At 45.3% G+C, this 25,356-nt stretch overlaps 1 protein-coding gene across 1 annotated transcript; it reads left to right on the top strand.

Moving 5' to 3' along the window:
* The first annotated feature begins 9,298 nt into the window (after positions 1-9,298).
* TREML4 (triggering receptor expressed on myeloid cells like 4) lies at positions 9,299-18,888 on the top strand. Its single transcript, XM_036415149.2, has 6 exons — positions 9,299-9,443; positions 9,629-9,964; positions 10,328-10,375; positions 10,858-10,918; positions 18,316-18,452; positions 18,845-18,888. Exons 1-6 carry the CDS (start codon positions 9,383-9,385, stop codon positions 18,886-18,888), a joined length of 687 nt encoding a protein of 228 aa, XP_036271042.1. The 5' UTR covers positions 9,299-9,382.
* The last annotated feature ends 6,468 nt before the right edge of the window (positions 18,889-25,356 follow it).

Raw genomic sequence — 25,356 nt, forward strand, 5'->3', positions numbered from 1 at the left:
TGGCTCTGCTGAGGTCTACTCTGAGTGGCCTTGGACACTCCCTGTCCCCTCTGTTCCTTAGGGCTTAGATTGGATGGGATTGAATGCTTGCCTTCACCTTTGACCTTGTAGGACTCTGTGAATATTTATCCCCCAAATACAGTACAGTCCCATAGTAATGAACTTGGGACATAGTTGCATAGCCTGTGGGAGAAAAATTGTTCCAAATATTTTGGAGGTCCCTTTCAGGGTCAGGTTAAGTCAGTCAAGTTGTGCCAGCCTGGCAGGCTCAGGGTATGCAGTCCCATCTTCATGAAGCATTTTCTGGACCTGGTAGGGGCCCAGTGTCAAAGAGAACAAACCCTAAAGGGTAACCTGCATTCAGTGTCAGTTGTGTCTGAATGAGGGTCGCTGCCCAGAGGCCACAGCAAGGTAGAATGACACTTTGGGATCATTAGCTGGGTCCTCCGCTCAGGCCTCACAGGTGGGCTCCAGAGAGCCAGGCTAGACCGCATGGAGGCCTGTCTCCAGCTCCAGGCAGACGAGGGAGTCCTGAGCCCCCACAAGCAGAAGGACCTTCACTTCTATTTCTCTTCCAAAGCCCTCACCCTCATACAAGCCTTGACTGTTACTGCCTCAAGGGAGCACAAGTCCCATCAACCAGCCACAGCAGAAAGGAGCTGGGGTTGGGGAGCTATGATTACAAAGGTGTTTTGTACCCCTGATGACAGAGCATCACCTAGAAAAAGTGGCCCAGGGGAGAATGGAGTTTGAGCAATCTTCCTTGGAGTTAAAGGAATGGGATGCACAGAGTTGCTGGGGCTCGGGGCTTGGAGGGGTGTAGAGACCATTACAGAGAGGAAGAGAAGCTTTGACGGTAGCAGAGGAGTAACACATGCAGAACGGGGGTGGCCACCATGCCAGGAGCAGGTGGTGACATGCACTCACAGGGTCAGCTGCTCAGGGAGACAGTTTGGCTGAGTGGAGAGGATATGGGGAAGGCTAAAGCAGAATTAGCTGTGGATTCAGACCGAGAGAGCCTTGGGCGCCGGCAGCCTGCACACTTTGCTCTGCAGGCAGTGGGGGCACAAAGGGCTTTCCCTGACACCTTGAATGGGCGAGTGAGGGCTCATGCTGGAGCTATGGGCAGGAGGCATGCAGAAAGGAAGTATTAGGGGCAGGAGACCAGTAGATCCCTTGAGGGTGAGAGCCATTGCAGAGCATTATGGGAAAGGTAAGGCCCAGCCTCAAAGTCCCTGCTTGGCTAGTGTGATGGACAGGAGGCAGGGAGCAGGCTGGGCTTCAGAGAAGAACCCCCCTGGCAGACACCCACCCTTTCGGACTCAGGGGGGTCAAACCTGGGACACCAACGCTTGTTCTTGGACCTTCCAGGTGTGCCGCCTGCCCCTGCCCTTCCTGAGGTGCAGCTGCTGGCTATCGTTCTGACCTGCGGATTTGTCCTGAACAAGGGCCTGGTGTTCTCAGTCCTGTTTGTCCTTCTCCGGAGAGCCAGGGCCTCAGGTGAGTGGGTGGAAATGAATGAGGGGACCCAGATGGTATCTGCAGACAAGAACTCAGAGGGGCCATGTCCCTGGGGTTCCCCAGAGCTTGCCTCCTGACTTTCCCCACTTCTTTGCCTAGGAGGCAGTCTCAGCCCTGGGAACCTATGAATGGTGATAGGCTGGTCTCACCGGGACAGAAAGACCTGGGGTTGGGAGGGGCCAGAATGTTTTTGCTGCTTGGCAATCCAGTCTTTTCTTCAGAGGAGGGCGGGAGACTGCAGCTGGGACTGGCATGGATGGACCACTGGCAAATGCTGTCTGCTTCTCTCACTCCTCAGGCGAGCCAGACCCAGGGGAGCAGCAAAGTCACCCTTCCAGGAGCTGATGAACAAACCAATAAACTTCTCTCTCAGGGAAGTAAAAGGCTCCCTAAACTCCTTTCGTGAGGTCTCCACCCAGCCCTTTTCTCATTTAGAGGGAGGTACTGAGCAGAAAGCATGGGGAATGGGGAGGAAGGAGGCCCACTGAACTAATCAGAGGCCAAGAAAATGGCAAACTATCTTTTTTAAAAATTATATTTTATTGATTTTTTACAGAGAGTAAGAGAGAGGGATAGAAAGTTAGAAACATCGATGAGAGAGAATCATCAGCTGCCTCTTGCACACCCCCTATTGGGGATGTGCCCGCAACCAAAGTACATGCCCTTGACTGGAATCGAAACTGGGACCTTTCAGTCTGCAGGCCTAAGCTCTATCCACTGAGCCAAACTGGTTTTGGCGCAAACTATCTTTTTATAAAATTAAATACAATAACCGGGACTCAGAGAAGCACACAATTGAACCTGTGTGTGTTCCCTTGCTGCTGTTCAGTCCCACTCTGCTGGGGCGTCTCTGGCTCTCTGGTGAAACCTAGGGCAAGACGCATCACTCTCCTGTTCATTTTTTTATAATTATTTTTAAATTAAATTTATTGGGATGACATTGGTTAATAATAATAATAATAATAATTTATGTAGGTTTCATTTTCTAGCTCATTTAAAAAATAGACTAATTTTTATAGCAGTTTTAGGTTCCCAGCAAAATGAAGGATACAGTACAGTTCCCAAATAGCCCTGTCCCCACACATGCACAGCCTCCCCACTATCAGCATCCCAGTCCACGCACATAGTCATCCATGGGCAAACTTCACCGTTCATCTGGTTTTATAGATTTTATTTTTATTTTTTTCACCTCCATCCCCTCGCTACACGCCCTATCCATTGCCCCATAGGTATCCCCTTAATATATTTAATGCATATGTCCTCTTAATCTACTTTCCATACATGTATTACATTTGTGTAGATCCTTGAAAACACATAGAAGTGATTCATGTACTTTATACGAATTTCCCTCTGTGCTTCTGAGAATGACTCTCAAAGCCACACTTTTCCATGAAAAATGTGCACTCCCATGAAAAACTGCATTGTTTCTAGCGCATTCTTCCTGGGTTCTCTGATTCTAATTCAATGAGAACTAGTTTATAACTGGAGGCCTGGTGCATGAAATTCATGCATGGGGTGGGGTCCCCTCAGCCCGGCCTATGTCCTCTCTGAATCTGGGACCCCTCGGGCAATGTTGGGCCTAAACTGGCAGTCGGACATCCCTCTGGCAATCCAGGCAACTGCATGAACCAGTGACCATACTTTTCATACCGGTGAGAGGCATCTTGCTGTTGTAAAGGGAGCTACATTGTTTGCCCTGATTATAAAAGTAAAACATAACAAGATCCTTCTGAGGCAGTAGTACCATTTTCCCATCTTATGGGTGGAAAAACTGAAGCAGAGAAGTTAAGTAATTGGCTTTGTCACACAGTTATAAGTGTCAGAATCAGGGCTGACCACAAAATGTGCAAGCCGGAGTCCATGCATGTCATCGCTGCATCATCCTGTTTTTTTTCAGTGTTAGAGCAGCCTTGCCAGGTTTTAATTTTTAAATCTAAGGGACTGTTCCCAATATTTAGGGTAGGGCCCCTTGGCCTGGCCAGAAATCAGGGCCATCTGTGGGGCGACCAGTGAGCAGGTTGATCAGGGCCCCGCCCCGCTGGCACCCACCTTGGCTGGTAGCCTGGCACTGCCTGCTGGCTGGCCCCACCCCCTGATTGCTGCCACAGGTCACCTCCCTCTCAGGGGGCAGTGGGCATCATAGCAACCAGTCCTTCCGCTGTTTGGTTGATTTGCATATTAGGGTTTTATTATATAGGATTCTGCAGATCATAGGTAATTGTTAGACATACACATTCTGTCTTTCTTCCTCTATTGTGGGAGGGATGAAAACTCCACACTGGTGAGTCTCCCCATGCAATTCATTTCAACATTCCTTTACTCCATATACGAAGTGTCCAGGTGTATTCTTAAGGAGGCTACATTCTCAGGATAACTTTATAACAAGGAACTGAAAGCTGTGCTAGCCGACCAGCTGTGTTGAAACCACAATCTAGAAAGCAGAGCCTCCAGACAGAATTTCCTGGGAAGACGGCAGTGTCCCGCATCGTCCCATTCAACACGGCAGCCACCCGCCTCAAGAGGCTGTGAGCATCTGACCGAGATGAACTGAATCCTTCTCAGGAATCTTAATAGACTATAATGTAAATAGGCCCATGAGGTTAATGGCTAACCCAGTGGTCGGCAAACTGTAGCTCGCGAGCCACATGTGTCTCTTTGGCCCCTTGCATCTCTTTGGCTCTTCCACAAAATACCACACCCTGGGCGAGTCTATTTTGAAGAAGTGGCGTTAGAAGAAGTTTAAGTTTAAAAAATTCATCTCTCAAAAGAAATTTCAATTGTTGTCCTGTTGATCATTGGCTCTATTGACTAATGAGTTTGCCGACCCCTGGGCTCCCCTATCAGATGACGCAGCTCTAGATGACGGAGGTGAACTTGAACAAAACTCCTCCCCCTCAGAGCATGCAGATTTCCATGTTGTGTTTGTGAATGTCAAAACCGCATCTCTGTACGTTGTCTAAAGTACAATATTCGGAAATAATGAACAACACAAACAGACCCAGAGAAAGAGAACCAGTGATCAGACTCGCAAACCTCAGAGGGAAAGTAAGGGAGGATGGGGGTAAGGGGAAGAGATCAACCAAAGGACTTGTGTGCATACATATGGGCCTAGCCAGTGGCCATGGACAACGAGGCGGAGGTGTGTGTGTGTGGGTGGGGAGGGAGAGGGGGGATGGGAGGGCATATCTAGGGAGGGGTTTGGGATGGGAATGGGGGAATAAGGACAATTATGTGAGACCATAATAAAAATAAAATAAAATAAATGCTAAATCACACAGACAAAAAAAAATAAAGTACAATATTCAAAACATGATTGTGCTTCAGATTGGGAAGGACACTTTAAAAACATCCCAAAACGTAAGTCACACAGGGCGGGTTTACCTACATTGTCGGACGCTGGCTTCCCCAATGTCAGAAGCGGAGCTTTCTCCTAGCAGGAGGCTGCCAGCGTTCGGCAGCCCTGTTCTGAATGTTGTCCTTTCGCCAGTGCACGAAGGCATTCTCACACATTACCTGGTCAGCTTGCAAAGCTTTCAGTTCCTGGTGATAAACTTAGATTCTCAACACGGATGAAAACTTTAGAGCACGTGGTACTTTTACCCCTGGGTAGTTCGACTTGTAGTTCCCATTTAATGAAAGCAGGTTTTCCTCTCAAATGAGAAAATCACCTTCTGATTTTTAAATATTCCTTTCTCAAAGAAAGGGTTGATGCCTGGCCGGTGTGGCTCAGTGGTCAACCTATGAACCTGGAAGTCACGGTTCGATTCCCGGTCAGGGTACATGCACCGTTTGTGGGCTTGATCCCCAGTGAGACTGTGCAGGAGGCAGCCAACCAATGATTCTCTCTCATCATTGATGTTTTTCTCTCTCTCCCTTTCCCGTCCTCTCTGAAATCAATAAAAATACACTTTTAAAAGAGCAAAGAAAAAGGGCTTGGTTATTTTGGTGCCTCAGTCCTTTTTCCTTTTTCCTGGAGTCTCCTCTGCAGCTGCCTTGTCCTTGGGCCTCAGCAAGGGCAAGTTCGGCCCATAGGATGGATGATGGGACGCTCTGAGGGAGCTGGGGTGGCTGGGAGTTCAAAGTGGGCAAAGCCTGGAGGAGTGCTGAAGGCAGAATTCAAATGCCCATCAGCTATGACATCTCTGTGTAACCCCGGGAAGGCCCCAGCCTTCACCATAGCTCAGCCTCCACAGGAAAAAACGCTAGAGGCTGGGGATGCACTCTGGAGCTCGCTCCCATCACACTGAGGAGCATGCGCAGACAGGGACAAGACAGGGCTCACACTCTAAATGAGAGCAGCTGTGCTGGCTCTCCCAGTCTATCCGGAGAGGAACAAAGAGTGTCCACAAGAGGGTAGTGACAAAACAGCGCAAGATTAGGGCCTTAGGGTACAGCCAGGCCCTGCTGCGCACCCATGACGGGGTGGTGGCGGGGGTTGTAACGGGGGTGGGAGGGTGGAGGGGGGTGGCTGCACCCTCCAGTCCTCTGCACCCACTTCTTGAGGAGCCCCCCTTGTGGCTCCTCACCGTGAGACTCGCTGGGGAGCGGGCCTGGAGGCATTCCAGAGGCTGGGGGAGGGACAAGCCCCAGTGCAGTCTGAGGCAGAATCACAGTGGCAGTCAGGGTGGGGCCATGTGGGGACTGGGCACATTGGGTGGATACAGATGGTGGGGTCTGAGCTCAGGCCGGGGCCTCTGACCCAGCCAAGACGTCCAGGTAGGTCAGGGTAGCTGAGCACTCGCCTGAGCTCGATGCGAGGTCACATGGTCATAGACAGGCAGTAACTGCAGGTTCCCCTCCCCCCCAGTTCCCCTCTAACCCTCAGCGTCCTGGTGCCTTTGGCAGCTTGGGCTCCAGACCTTCTGGTCATTGGCCTCAGGAGCTCCAGCTCCCCACCTCCTGTCTCCTGTGACCACCCTCCTCCCTGGGGCTCCCAGGGCCCAGGTGTGCGGCAGGAGGTTCCGGGACAGGTGGGCTCCTGAGCAGAGGGCAGTGTCCGTTCATTTTAGGGAGCAATCCCTGCCCGAACAGGGTGCTCTGAAGACTGATCACGCAAAGCAGAGGGAGGTGCAACCAGCTGGGAAACAAGCGGCTGAGTTCCACACCAGCGGAGACACACCTGGAGTCCGTGTGCAGTGCGGCCAGTGGACCTTCTCTAGCTCATCCCTTACATGGCTCAGTTTGGGTTCTGTCTTGTTGTTTTGTTTTTAATCTTCACCCGAGGATATATATATATTTTTTCATCGATTTCTAGAGGGAGTAGAAGAGATGGGGCGGGGGCGGGGGGGGGGGGACAGATAGAGAGAGGGAGACACTGGTTGTCTCCTGTACGAGCAGACCAGGGCTGGGGAACCTGTAAGTGAGGTATTTATGGGCCTTTGATCGGGAATCAAACCTGCAACCCTTAGGTAGGCAGGCCGATGCTCCAACCAGTGAACCAAACTGGACAGGGCTGCAATCAGTTTCCTTCTTCTTCTTCTCTTTCTCCTACTCCTCCTCCTCCCCCTCCTCCTTTGCTTTATTGTTTAAAGTATTACAAATACTAGTATATATGTCTCCTTACCCCCCCATTGACCTTCCCCCATTGACCTTCCCCCAATCAATATTTTTTATGCCTGACCAAACTCTGTTCTTAAATAATACTTTCTTTTGTTGTTGTTGTTGTTGTTGTTAGTAATCAAGTATTTACAAACAGGTTTTATACAAATCGTCTGTCTACATTTAAAAATTTTTTAGAATAGGTTTAGATTTCAGAAAAGTTTCGAGGTTATTAAGGGAGTTTCCAGACACCCAGTTTCCACTATCAGTAATACCTTACATGAACATGGCATATTGTCATAATCAATCAATCAGTCCATCATGACATAGACCTCATTCAGATTTCCTTAACGTTTACCTAATGTCTTTTCTGTTCCAGATACCTGTGTGACATTTGGTCGTCATGGCTAAACCAGTTTCTCAGAATTTCCTTTTTATTTACTAGTATTTATTTATTTTTTAATGTCAGAGAGAGGAAGGGAGAGGGAGACAGGGATAGAAACACCAATGAAAGAGAATCATTGACCAGCTACCTTCTGCATGCCCCCTACTGGGGAATCGAGCCCACAACCCATGCATTTGCCCTGACCAGGAATCAAACCTTGACCCCCTGGTTCCTGGTTGCATGCTCAACCACTGAGCCACACCAGCTGGGCGAATTTCCTTATTTTTTATGACTTGGACAGTTTTGAGGAGTACTGATCAGGTATTTTGTAATGTACCTCATTTGAGAGTTGTTTGATGTTTTTTTCTTTTAGGGTTAAGGGTTTGGGGGAGGATGATCATAGAGTAAACTGCCTTTCTTATCACATCATAGCAAGGGTACATGCTATCAACACAATAATCACTGTTGTTCTTACCCTTGGTCACCAGGCTGAACTGGTGCCATGTTTTTCCACTGGAAGCTACTCTTCCCCCCACTTCCACTCCGTGTTCTTTGGAGGGAATTCACTAAGGACAGCCCAGACTTCAGGGATGGGGAGTTATGCTGCCCCTCTTTAAGGGCTAAGTGTCTACATAAATTATGGGGATTCTTCTGTATGGGAGATCTGCCTATTCTCCCCACTTATTTATTCAACCATTTACTTATATTAGTACAAACTCGTGTATATTTATTTTATTTCTTGGGTTATAATTCAACGCCACTTTATTTTGTTGCTCAGGCTGTTCCAACATTGGCCATTTTTTCCCTCCATACATTTTTACACACATTATTTTTTAAAAAAGAAATAGCTGTGTATTTTTAAATGTTTATTTATTTTAAAAATATATTTTATTGATTTTTTTTTTTTTTAACAGAGAGGAAGGGAGAGGGATAGAGAGTTAGAAACATTCATCAGCTGCCTCCTGCACACCCCCTACTGGGGATGTGATCACAACAAAGGTACATGCCCTTGACTGGAATCGAACCTGGGACCCTTCAGTCTGTAGGCCGATGCCTATCCACTGAGCCAAACTGACTAGAGCTACATACACATTATTAAAACAAAAAGATGTTTCCTCTTTTCACCCACTCACAAATTCCTTTAATCAGCACTAAATTGATTGAACACCACTAGGGAATGAGAACTGAAGATATGAACATGACGTTGAGCCCCCTTCCCTGCCTTCTCCTCCTCCAACTCAACTGACCCACTGCCTCCTCCCCTCCCATCCCCTCCTCTCTGAGAGTCCCCATTTAGGGTTCTCTTTCCTCCCTCCCACCTCCCCTGGACCCCACCTTTCTCAGGGGCCATCCTTACAGTTTCTGAAATTGAAACGCCGCCTTCCCCAACCTCCTAGAGTAAAAGCACATTACAGACCTACCAGGCCTGGGAGTGGGGTCCCTGTCTCACCCTGGGCCCCAGAGGGATTCAGGACTGTGGTCAGGCACCAAGGGCCCCCAACCGTTCACAGGCTGCACAGAGAGCCAGAAAAGAGGAACCGCCTCTTTTGCACCATGGTTTCTTCTCGGACGTTCTCAGAGGTCCCACCAGCAACAATGAAGGAGTGTGATAGGTAGTAGGTGTGGAGAGATAAAGATGGGGAGAAGTTAGGCAAAAAGAAGCGACTGAGTCAGAGCTGAGGTCTCCAGGCCAGAGACAGACCCTCAGCTGGTGCCCCGCCCCCCCAACCAGGCCTGGCTGCTCCCCCCACCCCTTGCCCACAGAGCCTCCCTCTCGGGCCAACCACTTCCCCAACAAAGGTGCTGGGCTTTCTCAATTCTCCCATTTCGGAGATGCTGGGAAGCTGGGGCAGAATTAGGTCCAGCTTCTGGTTCCCTCTCCCCAGAGGCCTCCCCTTTCTCTCTGCCTGCCACGGTCAGACACAGGTTGGGGGTAGTATGGCCTGGGGAGCCCCATGCCTCCTTCTGCCACCTGTCCTGCTGGTGTTCCTGGCCTCAGGTGAGACGCAGGAAGTAAAGAAGAGAGCTGGGGCAGGGGGTAGGGCGGCTCTGTGACCCGAGGGCTGGCTTTGGGTACCATTTTCTGGGTGTGGGCATCCGAAGTTGGTCCTTCTGTCCTTCCACACCCTGTGACAGGGGTGGCTGGGTCCAGCTAGGACCCTGACATGAGGGCTTGTTCTCCAGGTTCCCGGGGACAAGTTGTGTCTGAGGAGCTCCATTATGTGGCGGGGCAGACCCTCTCCGTGCGATGCCAGTACTTTCCCGAGGGAGGATCCTACAGGCAGAAAACCTGGTGTCGGCAGACATCTCCAAATTTCTGTACCAGGTTAGTCACCAGCTCTGGGCCCCAGACTCAGGATTCTCGGTATGTGATCTGGGACGTGCCCGATGCTGGTTTCTTCAACATCAGCATGGCTCAGCTGACTGAGAAGGACTCCGGGCCCTACTGGTGTGGAATCTACAACTCTTCCAGAAACATGGTCACTATTTCCAGAAACATCAGCCTGCTGGTGTCTCCAGGTAAGCTCCTTTCTTGAGGAAATGGCCCCTCCCTCCCAGGGCCTGGGCACAACACCGCTCTAGATGCCCAAGGGGCTTGAGCCCCCTGTCTCCAGAGAAGGGCTGCCATCTTCGTTCCATTCTGCCCATTCTGGCTCCCGCTGATGCTCAGAACTCACTGGACAGGAGTCTCTCTATGACTCTCTTTTTCTTACACACACACCAACACCTCTGGTGTACAGCCCTTAGTCACAAGTCACCCCTGGCCTGAGGGACCCCGAGGGACTATCTCTGGGTCATCTACTTCCTCTCACAGCGTTGGGACCAGACCCCATTCTGTCTCTGGCCTCCGGAAAGTCATTGCCTACTTTCTTGTCTCTTTAGCCCTGACCCCTTCTCCGTGGACCACCGCCTGGCCCTTGGAAAGTACAGGTAGGTCAAAGGTCTCAGTGCAAGGAGAGGAAAGGGTGGCCAGGTAGCCTGGGAACCTCAGACTCAGGGAAGGGGCACCATGGAGGCCTGCTTCTGGGGGTGAAGCCCCTGGGCCTGGGCTGGTGGGGAGCTGGATCCAGGGCTTAAGACCCAGGGAGGAAAACGTGCCCCATCTGATCTGACCAGGAAGACAGCCATGGATGGTGGGGTATCCCGAGAGGCAAGTCTGTCCTAAAAGACCTCGTACCTGCTTGTCCCAGCTCTGCCCCTTGCTTACCTCCAGCTCAGGGAGAAACTCCTCTCCTTGGGTCCAGTGCCAGCCTGGCTTCAATTGCTTGTAATGATCCCAAGCCCCAGTTAACCCTGGCCTACCGGGCCCTGAGGGACTGTCTCCTCTGAACTTCCTTCCAAGGGTTTGGAGGTTAATCCTATGCTATATTCTGGTCTCCTGAGCAGCCATGGTTTTCTTTATGTCCTTCCAGTTCGGATCACTTCTCCAGAGGGGACCTCTGGTCCACCTTCCCTCAATGGATCTGAACTCAGGTAGGTCGGGAGTCTCACCAGGAGGGAGGGTCTGGAAGGGATGGCCAGGTAGCTCATGCAGCCTCAGAATCACGAAGAGGAAACCCAAGATTCTTCCAAGACGATGGAGGCCCAGGGTGCTGCAGAGGAGCCGCAGGGGCTCAGGTACAAAGTTGGGGAGAGAGAAATGGGGAGGACGATACGGGTCATGAACTTGGGAGGAGCTATGGAAAAGCTAGCCATGGATTTCTGAAATGAGACCAAATGGAACTAAAACAATTTGGGAGCTGGAGGCTGTGTTGGTATGTTTAATGGTGGGTATGTCTGGGGCAGACAGTGGCTGGAGCCATAGCAAGAAACAGGCGAGAGGAAACTTGATTTCTGCTCTTGACTCTGGCGGTCATGCACCTTGAGACTGTCATGTCCTCTCATAGAATTAGGCTGCAGCAGCCCAGGTCACAGGGGCACTGAGGGAGGAGGGGTCTGGGGGGGGGGGAGGGGGGAGAAGAAGGCACGTGAGGCACAGCAAAAGCAGCGGAGCACTGATGAATATACATTGCCCATGGATATTTGCTCCCTAATTCCTTTCTTCTCCAAACTCCAAGGCAGGTGGGTTAGGAACCAGAGGAGTATTTCCCAGAGAGCTTAATCTGGACTAGAAGATGGGAATAGCAGCAACGTGGGTACCCAAGGGGTGCCCATGTGTTCTGGGGCCTATCCTCTCCACTTTTATTACTCCCTAGATAGAAGGTTTACCCTTCCATTCTTTCCCTTCACCTGTGACCACACTGGTGTATAGCTAACTCCGGGGAAAACTGGATTTACCAGCCAAAACAGCACTGCATCTGGGAGAACTGCACTTTAAGAGAATGACATCACACAAAGGAACAGAAGCCATTGGAAACAGAAGTGCAGTTTCTTGTAAAAATGACGTGTAGTTGTAAAAAAAAAAAAAGAATAAACTGTCAGTTGAATTTTAAAAAATTTGTCTATAAGAGATACACTAAAAAAAACCCCAAAAGATTTTAAAGGGTTAAAAATAAAAAGTTAGAAAAACATACCTGGCTAATATAAAACAAAACAAACTGTAATAGTTATATTGTAATATTGAACAAAATGATAGAATTTAAGAAAAAATATTATGAGGCAGAGATTTATTGTAAGTACTGATAAGAGGCGCACCTCACTAAGAAAAGAGATCCATCATAAGTATGTATGTACCTACATGTATGGCCATAAAGTATACGAGGCTGCACTATCACACCTGCAAGGAAAGTGAATAACTGTAGTTGGAGAGTCACATCCCCCTCAAAAGAGTATATAGATCAAAGAAGCAAAAAATAAACAGGAACTGAAGTTCTAAACCAGAACTTTGGGTATCATACATATTTATATAATACTGATAAGTGTTATATTTATTATAACATACATTTATAATATATAATAAACTATATCTTAAAATAAATACTATTTTCAAATATTAAAATATCTATTTAAATGTTTAAAATGTTTTCAACTTATAAATGTATTATGAGTATTTAATAAAATATATTATTTATAAATATGCATGTGTACACACATATATAAAACACTCTATGTAAATAAAAGTGGATAATAAACATTCTTAGATACAGAGAGACCATTTACAAAAGTGGACTTTGTATGAGGAAGTAAAAGAAGCTTTAATAAATTCTAAAGAATTAAAATGATATGGAATAAATTCTTCAAACATAATGCAATAAAATTGAGAATGCATAGAACTGAAGCTAAAATAGCATGCTCTGAAACAAAGTAATAGTTATTGATATGTTATATATAAATAAGTGTATAGTAATATATCATGATAGTATGAACATTACATATAAAAATTATGAGGCAGAACTAATATTTAGAGGTAAAATTAACAACTTTAAATACATTTTGTCAGAAACATAAAAGGATGTAAATAGATGAGCTAAGCACTTAACTTAAAAAGATGGAAAGTGAGCAGCAGAACAAGCCTGAAGAAAAATAATAATGGTGAGGGCCCAAAATCTACTAAAGGGATTTAAAACGTGGAGATGAAAAAAACTTATAATTTGTTCTTTGAAAAGTTTAATAAGGTAGGCCTACTTCTGACAAGATTGATGAACATGTAAGATACAAATAAACATTAAATTGAAGAAAATAGCCACATATTCTACAAAGATTTTTAAATAAATAAATCCTGAATGAATACTCTTGGAAATCCCAGGAGTGGACACATTCTAAAACAATAGAAAATGCTGGACGACCGGACACTTAGCATATTAGGCTTTTATCATATAGGATTACAAACCAACAAGTCATGTACATATGGTATGAAGTTTCATTTTACATCTCTTAAGGAAAATAGCCAGATCATCAACATGCAATTAAATAATAAGTGTGGCACCCAAGCCATATGTCCTGTGGACATAACAAACATTTCTTCAAAATACGTCTCAATATTACAAGAAAAAAATTTCCCCACAGCCAGAAGTGCAGTTAAGGGATGCGACCTGATAGGGCACCACTGTGTTTGGAGCCCTGACTCAGCCTGCTGCTTTCAGACTCTGAGGACCTGCCGCCATGTGCCACTCAGTCAAAAGCCACCTCCAACCCGAGAGGACAGAGCTGTTTCAGATCTGGGTTCATGTTTTCTGGAATTGAACTGATTATTGATATCCAGCCATCACTTTTCCAACCCCTGTATTTTCCTGTGAATGAAGTTCTTGGACATCATTATTTCCTCACCACGAGGTTTTCATGGTCTTTTTCTCAGACACACAGCAACCTGTTTTCCAGTTTTCTCAGCTTTGTGTTCAGGATCTCAAAGCCTGTCTCTACCTCATCCAGGAATGGAAGGACTCAGTGAAAGCTCTATTGATTGTATGATATGAACAGCTTTCCCAAGCTCATCTCCAGGGCGTTTGCTTATGTCCAGACTTCACCGCCTTTTCTCACCATAGCTCAGAGGTTCAGTATCATAATCTTCATCAGAGTTCAGTGCCAACCCTGGCTGTCTTCTCTTTGGCTCATTGCTTTTCCTTTCATTTCATTTGCTTAAACTTGTCCTCTTGGATTTTCATCTCTGCTATTAGCCTGTTCTTTTCCATTTCAGACGTCTCATTCCTTTGCTTCAGTGTATGGAAAGGTATGTGAGGCAGAACCTGTATGTGCTGGCAAAAAGCTCCAAGCTGCTCCTGGAGCTTTGCAAGGTGATGACCAAATGCACCTTCAGACTCACAGAAGAGTCCGCTTCAGAGGGAGCATCGCACCGCCTTCCCCACCGGGGGATTTCGTGGTGTTGTTTTGATGTGACATACAGGCACGTGCATCTGGGATCTTTGAAAATTCATTTCAGAAACACTCTGGAGCACTCTTGCCATTGTCACTACCTCATGATCCGGAGGATTGCATCCGTAGCAAGCGATTCATAAACATTAATCTGGCATCTGTGGCAGATTCACTTGCATCCTTACACACTCGGTTGTCCATTTTTTTCTCTTGATAGTTCCAAGAGCTGTTGGATTTTTTTACAATATCATGGTAGTTATGGAGTCTCGACACATTAACATCAAGGGCCAGGCATGTGAAAGTGCTTTTTTTTTTTTTTTAATATATATTTTGCCAATGGATAGAGCGTCGGCCTGTGGACTGAAAGGTTTGGCTCAATGGATAGAGTGTCGACCTGTGGACTGAAAGGTCTTGGGTTCGATTCCGATCGAGGGCATGTACATTGGTTGTAGGCACATCCCCGATAGGGGGTGTGCAGGAGGCAGCTGGTGGATGTTTCTCTCTCATCAATGCTTCTAACTCTCTATCTCTCTCCTTTCCTCTCTATAAAAAATTAATAACATATATATATATTTTAAAATGTATTTTATTGATTTTTAAAGACAGGGAAGGAGAGGGATAGAAAGTTAGAAAGATCGATGAGAGAGAAACATCAATTAGCTGCTTCCTGCACACCCCCAACTGGGGATGTGCCCACAACCAAGGAATCAAACCTGGGACCCTTCAGTCTTCAGGCTGACGCTCTATCCACTGAGCCAAACCAGCTAGAGCTGAAAAGTCCTTCTTTGCAAGCACATCTTTAAGAATCTCACTACAGTGCCTTCATTGTTCAGTTACTTTAACATTCTTTGCAACTTAAGTTTGTTGCTGACAATCAGGCAATACATTCTTCAGCAGTTTCTTTTATAGGAGGTTTTTCTGTGCCCCCACACCCCATAAATGCTGGGGACAACTCACCACTTGCTTTACCTACTGAAGTTGTGGGAGTTGTATCTGATTTCCTCTGAACACCCCTTGTAACCCCGGCTGCTATTTGTGAGGAAGCGTTGGGTGGAGCACCTTGTGCCATCGTTAAAGGAGAAATAGGTGTTTCAGGAAACACAGAGGGACCCACATGCTGCTTAAGTGCCTTTTCTAACACTTTGGGACACTTTTTCTTTAACAGAAGAAACTGTTACCTTGTGCTGAGTACCTTTCTTTATTCGTTCCTAATGTTATTCTTTAATATTTCTGTGTAAACAACCTCCGTAGGGCTTGTGTTGTAAGAACTGTGCCATCTCCAGGCTTGCGGTATAAATAATTTGAGAACGTTGTATTGAAGTCTTCCTTCTATACTTCCTGAAGCGCCTCTTACTTGCACTGACATCCACTGGGCTTCTCATGAGGGTACAACAGCCAGGCAGCTTTAGGTCCACGGCATCCACGGACTGCTGAAAAGGCCAGGAAAAACGATGCTTCCACAGAGCCTTTGGGACAGCCTGTTGTAGACACTGAGTTGACTTGCCAATCCCTGTTTCTCTTATACGTATTCCCTGCTGGCGGGGGGCTAACAGTAGCACCTGTTTGTCTACTTGGCAGAGGCAGTCCTAACTGCTTCAAATCCTGACTTTCCAATGTCTACAAGATCACGTGTTTGTCCTATGCAACACCAAAAGTTGTTTCATTGTGTATGCCTTGGGCTACTTCAATCTTTCACAGTGTTTCTGCTTTTCTAAAGGCCAGCCTGAGGTCTTAGCAGGGAAAGTCTGTAAGTTCGTTTCAAAGTTTATTCTAAAGGATGCACTTCGGGAAGAGCCCAGTGAAAGCAAGGCATAGGGAGCCGTGGGCGCGGGCGGGCCCAGCCTCCACACCCTCTCCGGTGACACCACCTCAGCACTCCGTGTTCACCAACCAGCACGCTCCCATTTGGTTTATATGTTATAGGTCCTGTAATATATGTTGCAGAAAATAACAATGAAGCAAAAGCTGCCTGGCTCGTTTTAATTGGCCAATGTTCTCTTAGCCTCAAAGCCACTGGAGAAGAAAATTAAATTAAATTATGGGTAATTTATCTGATTAACATGGAGTAAAAGATGAAAATAAGTATCAGCTACTGAAGTCAAGAGTGTGTTTAAAAAGGATGTATTATGATTATGGGGGTTTGTCCCAGGGCCAAAAGAGGATTGTTCCACTTCAGAAAATCTACCGGTGAAAGAACCAAATTAATCAACTACAAGAAAAAAAGCCAATGGGTGCAGAAGTAGCATTTGGAAAAGTTTAACACATTTATCATGATAAGAAAAAACCCTTAATAAACTAGAAATAATAAGAAATAGCTTGGTAAAGACTGTAAAGCCATGACCACTGTAAATATTACATAATAGAAAAAGTGTAAATTCAAATAATGGATTTTCACAGTTACCATTAATGCTTAAGATAGTAGTAGAGGTCCCAGCTATTGTATAGGAAAAGGAAAACAGGTACGGGGAAAGAAGATTAAACAGAAGTGTCATCCACCTAGAAAAAAATGAGCAGGATCCATAAACATTAATCTCTCGAGAGACGTCAACAAGGCTTCTAAATACAAGATCAAATTACATAAATCAATAAACCAAAAGTAATTTATCTACACTAGAAATAATAACAGAAAATCTAATCAAAGTAAGGTATGATTGCCTGGCTGATTGTTGCTCAATGGTTACAGAGTTAGCTTGCACAGTGAAGGGCTGAGGGTTCAACTCAGGCAAGGTTTGATCCTTGGCCTCAATCAGGGGCACATGTGGGTTTGATCCTTGGCCTCGATCAGGGGCACATGTGGGAGGCAACCAATTGATGTGTCTCTATCATATCAATGCCTCTCTCTCTCCTCTCTCTCTCTCTCTCTCTCTCTCTCTCTCTCTCTCTCTCTCTCTCTCTCTCTCTCTCTCTCTCCCTTCCTTTCTCTAAAATCAATTAAAAATGAAATAATCAACCAAAAAAAAAACACCCCAAAAAACCATGATCCCTACTTAACACTAAATACAAAGATGAACTCTAAATGAATTCAAGATATACACATGAAAAATAAAATTATTGAGTTAATAGAACAAAGAAATTGCAGATGTGACCTAGAGATGAGGAAGGATTTCTTAGACAAAGTTCAAAAGCATAAATCATAAGGGGGGGAAAAAAGAATTTAAATGATTCCATCAGGCTTGAAGGATTCTATTCAGTGAATATCACTGTGGGAAAAGCTCTTAAGCAGATGACAAGCCAGGAAAAATGAACTGAGAATGCCTGCAACTGCCATGGCAATGCATTCTGTAATACACAAGGAGCTCTGCTAAGCAACAAGAGGAAGACAGGCGTCCTCCTGGGAATGGGTAAAGCACATGACAGGCAGTTTACAGAAGAGGAAATCCAGAAGGCACCCAAGTGATATTCACACTTATTAAAAATCAGAGAAACAGCAATTAAAACAACCACCAAGTGTCTGTTTACATCTTTCACCCAGGATAGTGCGGACACTGCACACAGGAAGGGCGATGCAAGTGCAGAGGGAGGGCACAGTCCTTCCTCCCTCCCTGGCCGCCCCACAGACTGAGGAGGGGGCGCTCAGCATTCCCAAAGCATCGGAGGGACCAACCAAGCCATCACAGGCGGATGAGGCCCAGAGGTCCCAAACTGTCCCCCAACCGCTCAGCAACACAGACCCAGGCTCCCTCTGCGTAGGTCCCACACCTGATCTTCTTTGCCCTGATTCTGGAGCCTTCTCCCACACCCCGTACCCCCCAAATCTGCCTCTCTGTTCTGGCCTCAAGAGCCTCCTGCTGATGGTCCAGCCTCACAGCCCTGCTGAGCTGGTTGGTTGCTTCCTACTCCTCAGGCTGTATCCTTCCCACCCACTGAGCTGGGATCCCTATCTCCACCAGGAGCCAGGCTTTTCCTCCACCCTAGACTGCTGGCTTTCCTAGGACCGGTCTCACGGGCTCAGAGACACCCGGGAACCCTGTCCCCTTCTCCTGGTGCGTTGCCCCTGCACAGTCCGTCCAGGGGGTCCTGATACATACCAGCCACTCCAGCCACAGGGTCCTGGCCCCGGGATGCTGTAGGATCAGCTGACGTCCCATCCCAGGTCCATTCTCTCTCCCCCCTCCCACCAGGAAGTCAAGTGCCCCCCTGGCCCCTGGTTGGGCTGCCTCCTGCATCCTGGTGGCTGTGCTGTGTGGACTCTTCGCGGCCAAGGGCCTGGTGCTAGCAGTCCTGTGTGTCCTCCTGAGCTGCAGGCGCTGGGCGCAGGGTGAGTGGGTGGGGTTTGCCTGGGGTGCAGGGCAACGGAGCTGGGACAGCTTCTGTCTCAGGAAAGATGGCCAGGAACCAGAGATCACAGAGGCAGGGGAATCTATAACTGCGTCTAATAGAAATGTTCCTTATTTCTCACAATTCCGGCTTACTGCTCCCACTCAAATGGAACAAACCTTGGAGACAGAAGCATTCCCAGAGCCCCCAGGCCAGGCTCTGCCTCATTCTCTGTCGGAGGAGGGAGGAGGGCAGGAGGAGAAAGCAGAGAGTTGGGGAGAAGGTTTTAGCGGATGAAGGGGCATGGCTGGATGTCAGGGAAAGGGCCGGGAAAGATGGAGGGGAGAAGATTCACTTTCATTTGTTAATTTCCTCCTCTTCCTCCCTTCTCAGGGTCACGAGGACTCGGTGGGGACAGCAGCGATGGAGAGTTCTGATTGAGCCCACCCAGCCCAGGCCTCAGGTCTCTTGGGTGCATTTGGCCTCATCCATGGATTCAGGATGCACTCCCCTTCTCCTTCCCCTGCCCAGCTACCGAGAGACGCCCTAACCACTGTGCAGCCCAAGGTGTTGGGGACGTCTGCAGCTCCTAGATCACCATGGTAACCCTTCGTCCAGGTACTGAGTACCTGAGGTCTGCTTCCCCAGCCCTAATCTTCCCACAAACCGACCTCCCCGACTCTGCTGGCAGGTTTACCTGCATCTGCTCAACACCTCCACGCTGTGGGCCAAAGCCCTGCTCAGAACCTGCCCGCTCCTCTGCCCGGCTCCTCTAGGGGTTCCCGGGCTCTCTCACCCCACCTCAGCTGGACACCTCGATTCCTCACAGTTTCCTCTTCTGGCCTCTGCACTGCCTACTAGTCTCTATGCATTTCCTTTTGTGCCCAAATCCAAGCCCTTGGACTGAAATGTGTGGGGGAAACTGAGCAAGATGGCTGAGGAATCCCGGCCTTCCTCCTCCCACTCTGGACATCTTAAAGTGAGATCAAAATGACTCAAAAATAAACCCTAAAATCAAAAATAAGAAAGGCTGCAACCAGCAGACCAGAAGCTGAGGAATTCCTGGGGGAAAGTCAGATGCAATGAAAACATCAAGAACAGATGACTCAGCAGCTCAAAGCGAGCAGAAGACAATTACCGCAAAACTTTTTGTCCACAAAGAAGATGGGACAATAATGGACCAGGAGAGCACCGGGCTGAGGGAAACAGGCCAGTCAGTGACAGACAAGCACCGTATGACTTCACTCAGTGTGGAATCTCATGAACAAAATAAACTAGGAAACAAAGGAGAAACAGAGTCACAGATGCAGAGAACAGATTGACAGCTGTCAGAGAGGAGGGGCGCTGCAGGGCTGGGTGAAAAGGTGAAAGAATTAAGCAAAAACAAAAAACCTCATTGACACAAACAACAGCAAGGCGATTACCTGAGGGAAAAGGGGGTGGGGAAAGTAGAAGAAGGGGGATCAATGGTGACTTAACGTGGGGAGATGAACACAGAATACAATATGCAAATGACTTATTATAGAGTGGTACAGCTGAAACCTATAAAATTTTATTAGCCTATGTCAGTGGTCGGCAAACTCATTAGTCAACAGAGCCAACTATCAACAGGACAATGACTGAAATTTCTTTTGAGAGCCACATTTTTTAAACTTAAACTTCTTCTAACTCCACTTCTTCAAAATAGACTCGCCCAGGCCGTGGTATTTTGTGGAAGAGCCACACTCAAGGGGCCAAAGAGCTGCACGTGGCTCGCGAGCCGCAGTTTGCTGACCCAATAAACTAAAAAAAAAAAAAAAAAGATGGAACATATTATGCTCTATATATGAGGAAATTCACAGCCTAAAAGAGAAGAGCAAGTTGAGGAACTCACACCCGTAAAACAAGAAAAGCCAGCGTCATATTCTGAGCATTTAACATCCAGTCAGGCCTGGCATTGCCCACTCAGAATCGATTCGAGACCCCATGAACCTCGGACGTGGTGGTCCCAGGGCAGCCTACTGAGCACCAGCTGGAGGGAGGACCCCTCGCAGAGCATGGAGTTGTGATCACACCCGTTCTGTGCCTTCCTGCTCAGCACATGGCCATCACCTGTCTGTGAGGCACCGCTTTGGCTTCTTTTCTTCACTCTGTTTTTTATCCCCTGTCCCTCTCCCCACTTGCCTACGGCTCTGAGGCAACCACTCTAATGCATTTGACATTTAACCTTGAATTTGAATGTATGCTTGTAAAACCTCTGGTATTGTTCCTATGATTGTACTTTTCATTTTTGTAAAAGAAATTGTGACATGCTTTTCTCCTGCGCTTGCTTCACCCGTTGCTGGGTGCACAGCACACTGCTTCTCAGCATCCCCATGTAGCACTCTTTGCTTTTGGAGGTTAGTGAATCTCTATAAATTCCACAGTTTAAGGCAGCCTCAGAGGAGAAAAGAGGGAATGGGTAACCAGAAACAGTCCAAATGTGTAGAAAGCACATATCCTATCTCACAAAGAGCCATCCACATCAGTGTGTTTATTGGTTTTTGTTTTGTTAATCCTCGCCTGAGGTTATTTTTTCCATTGATTTTGAAGAAGAGTGGAAGAGAGAGAGAAGCAAGGATGTGAAAGAGACACATCAATTGGTTGCCTCCTGCACAAGCCCCAACTAGGGCCCAGGCCAGGGAGGAGCCTGCAACCAAGGTATGTGCTCTTGACCGGAATCAAACCCGGGACTCTTTGGTCCCCACGCCGAGGCTCTATCCCTGAGCCAAACCAGCTAGAGCCACATTAGTGTGTTTATCTAACAAATGGAATTGGAGCATATTTAACTATCTAGAAAAAATTATATTTAATCTTCTCTTCACATTGTAATCTAAAATAAATTCTAAATGGATTATAGAGATAAATATTACACAAGAACATATGAAAGAATAAAAAGAACTGTATAAAATTAATACGAGGTTATCCAGATTTTAAATTTCTTTTGTGTTAGTTTTGGATAAGTTGTATGTTTCAATTAATTAGTCCATTTGTTAAATTAATCTGCATAAAGAACTTCATACCATTACATTCTTTTAATAGCTGTAGGGATCTGTAGAAATGTCCCTTTATCATTTTTGTTTCTTTCTTTTTTCTTAATCAGCCTAGCTAGAGTTTAACAAATGTATTACTTTTTCAAAGACCTTTAGCTTGTTAGTTTTCTCTATTACTTGTATTTCATTGATCTCCACTCATTTTTTACTTCATTTTTATATACTTTTATTTAAAATTTGTTCTGCTTTTGAAGAGTTTTAATGTGAAAGTTTAGAGCACTGATTTTAAACCTTTCTATTCTTCTTTCCCCCAGCTGTATTGAGATATACTTAACAGATAACGTGTAGGTTTAGAGTGTTCGTCCTGCTGATTTCACACACTTATACATTGCAATATGAGCACCACCAAGCATTAGCCAGCACCTTCATCCCACCACATGCAGCCATTTCTTTTTATCATCTTTCATTTATGACACAGTATTATTAGCTATAGTAACCATGCTGTATATTATATCCGCAGAATTTGTTAATCTTATAACTGAAAGTTTGTACCTTTTGACCAGTATCTCCCCACTCCCCACCACCTCCTGGTAACTGCCACTCTTTGTTTCTCTGAGTTTGGCTTTTTAAAATTTCATATATAAGTGATAGCATACTGTATTTGTCTTTCTCTTTCTGACTTATTTCACTTAGCATACTACCCAAAAGAACACCTGTTTTTCTGATATAAGCATTTAAACTTCATGTTTCTGTAGAAGGACAGCTTTACCTAGTAACTAAAATTTTTCATATAGTGTTTTTAAGTTCAAAATACATTTTAGTTGCTCCCATAATTTCTTCTTTGATCCCTGAGTTTATTTGGAGATAAATGTGTTGATTAATTCCCAATTATTTAAGTATTTAAATACTGTATCCCTTTTTATTTTTAATTTAATTCAGTATGATCATAGAACATACTCTATCTAACTTCAATATTTTTCAATTTATTGAGTTGTATACTGTGGTCCAGCATATGTTATAAAATATGTACTTGAAAAGAATGCATTTTTTAGTTATTAACTGCATAAATGTCAATTAAGTCAAGTTGATTGATAGTTTAGTTCAAACATTTTATATCTCTACTGATTTTTTTTTTGGTTTATGTATTTTGCTCATAATCAATAAAGGAGTGTTAAATAATTCCAGTTATGCTTAGGAATTTGTTATTCCAGCAGGAAGAGACTGTAAACTGAGGATTTGTAACTAAAAATTATCTCTCTAAAATGAAGGTGAAATTAAAAGAGAGCTGAGGGATTTCCTTTCCAGGAGACTAAATGAAGAAATACTAAATAAATCGATTGGGCTGAAATGAAAGAACAGTAACTTGAATCCATATGAAGTTATAGGCAAATATAATAGACACTCTTAAATATTCTATTTGTTTATAATGCCTGTCTATTTGATTAAAAGACAACTGCATACAGCAATAACCATAAAACTGTGTGGGCTTATGATGTTTATACAATAGATGCAACTTACATGTCATTAATAGCAAAAATAAGTGGGGGAGGAAATGAAGCTATAGTGGAACATAAATGAAATCCTCAGGACAACCATTAAAAAATTGTTTGTTTTGTTTTGTTTGTTTGTTTTATTAATCCTCACTTGAGGGTATTTTTCAATTGATTTTTAGAGAGAGTGAAAGGGAGAGGAAGAGACAGAAACAGCAATGTGAGAGACACGGTTGCCTCCCCAATGCGCCCCAACTGAGGTACATGCCCTTGGTTGGAATCGAACCTAGGACCCTGCAGTCCATGGGCCAATGCTCTATCCAATGAGTCCAACTGGCTAGGGCTAAAGAGTTTGTGGACTCTGTGGATTGAAGGGTCCTGGGTCCTATTTGGGTCAAGGGCTCATACCTCAATCTCTGGCCCTAATTGGGGCAGGAGGCAACAAATTGATGTGTCTCTCTCACATCAATGTTTCTCTCTCTCTGTCTCTCCCCATCCTTTCCACTCTCCCTGAAAGATCAATGGAAAAATATCCTTGGGTGAGGAGTAACAAAAATATAAAAAATAAAAAATATTTGTTTTTAATAATGGGATAAAAACAATAAGAGCATCAACATAGTACCCAATAAGTAGCAATTTAACACAGGAGAAGATAGTAATGGAAGAATACAGGAGCAAAAATTACATAAGACAGGTAGAAAAGAAATAGAAAAATGGAAGACCCAGAGCCTACTTTATCAGTAATTACATTAAATGTAAGTGTATTGAGTTCTCCTATCAAAAAGTAGAGATTGGAAGAATGGAAAATAGGACATGAACCAACTATATACTGTTTACAAGAGACACATTTTAGATTCAAAGATATGTACAGTCCTCCAAAAATACATGAATTAAAAACTAATAAAAATGAAAGGGGAAATAGACAATATTAATTGGAGAATTAATACCCCACTTTTAATAACTGATAGAACACCTAGACAGAAGATCAACAATGAGATAGAAGACTTAACAACACGATAAGCCAACTAGACCACTTATGGTTTACATTCAGTTTGATTCTATATTAGTTTCAGATGTGGAGCACAGTGGTTAGAAAATCGTGCACTGTACAGAATTGTCCCCCGTATGCTTCAAGTACCTACCTGGCCCCAACCATAGTTATCACCATATTATTGACTATATTCCCTATGCTGTAATTATAGCTCTGTGATTCCGAAACTACCAATTTGTACGGCTTAATCCCTTCAGCTTTTCCACCCATCTCCTCAACTTCCTTCTCCCCAACAACTGTCAGTCCACTCTCTGTATCTATGAGTTTGTTTCTACTTGATTTATTTTGTTCTTTAGATTCCACTCTAGTGAAATAAAGAGTGGGTCTTTGCAGCTGAGCTGGTGTGGCTCAGTGGTTGAGCACTGGCCTATGAACCAGGAGGTCACATGCCCGGTTGCAGGCTGGATCCTCTATAGGGGGCTTAGGAAGGCAGCCGATCAATGATTCTTTCTCATCATTGATGTTTCTATCTCTCTCCCTTCCTCTTCCTCTCTGAAATCAATAATATATATATATATACACACACACACACACACACACACACACACACACACACACACACATATATATATATATATATATATATATATATATATATATATATTTTTTTTTTTTTTTTTTAAATGGGCCTTCGCAGATGAGATTAAGCTAAGGATTTTGAGATGGGGAGATTATTTTAGATTATGAGTCTGGGCATGAATGCAATCACATGTTCCCTTATAAGACAAAGCCTGAGGGGGATTGAAGGCATAGAAGAGATGGTGATGTGAAGACGGAGCAGGGAGAGTTTGGAGATGTAGCCTTGAAGGTTGGAGTGACAAAGCCACAAGCCAAGGAATGTTGCCCCTCTGTAAGATGGAAGAGGCAAAGAGTTGGTTCTTCCCTAGAGTCTCCAGAATAACCACAGCCCCAACAGCACTGTGATGCTGGCCCAGCGATACTGTTTCAAACATCTGACCTCAGAATTGTGAAAAAATGAATTTATCTTGTTTTAAGTCCCTAAGTGTGCAGTAATGGGAAAACAATACAGGGTGCAACAGCTACTGGATATGGAGTTTCATTTTGGTGGTGAACATGTAAATTTATTTTTTTAAAATATATAGTTTTATTGATTTCAGAGAGGAAAGGAGACAGAGAGATAGAAACATCAGTGATGAGAGAGCATCATTGATCAGCTGCCTCCTGCACTGGGATTGGGCCTGCAACCCCAGCATGTGTCCTGACCAGGAATTGAACCATGACCTCCTGGTTCATAGATCAATGCTCAACCACTGAGCCACGCCAGCAAAATATTCTAAATTTGGATTGTGGTGATAGCTGCGCAACTCAGTGACTATACTGAAACCCACTGAA

This window comes from Pipistrellus kuhlii, unplaced genomic scaffold (assembly GCF_014108245.1).
Source record: "Pipistrellus kuhlii isolate mPipKuh1 unplaced genomic scaffold, mPipKuh1.p scaffold_m20_p_5, whole genome shotgun sequence".
NCBI classification, from domain to species: Eukaryota; Metazoa; Chordata; class Mammalia; order Chiroptera; family Vespertilionidae; genus Pipistrellus; species Pipistrellus kuhlii.

Coding starts and splice junctions, on each gene's coding strand:
- TREML4 (XM_036415149.2), top strand. CDS start 9,383: ATGGCCTGGGGAGCCCCATGCCTCCTTCTGCCACCTGTCCTGCTGGTG. Junction 10,376..10,857: donor CTGGCCCTTGGAAAGTACAG/GTAGGTCAAAGG, acceptor ATGTCCTTCCAG/TTCGGATCACTTCTCCAGAG. Junction 10,919..18,315: donor CTCAATGGATCTGAACTCAG/GTAGGTCGGGAG, acceptor CCCTCCCACCAG/GAAGTCAAGTGCCCCCCTGG.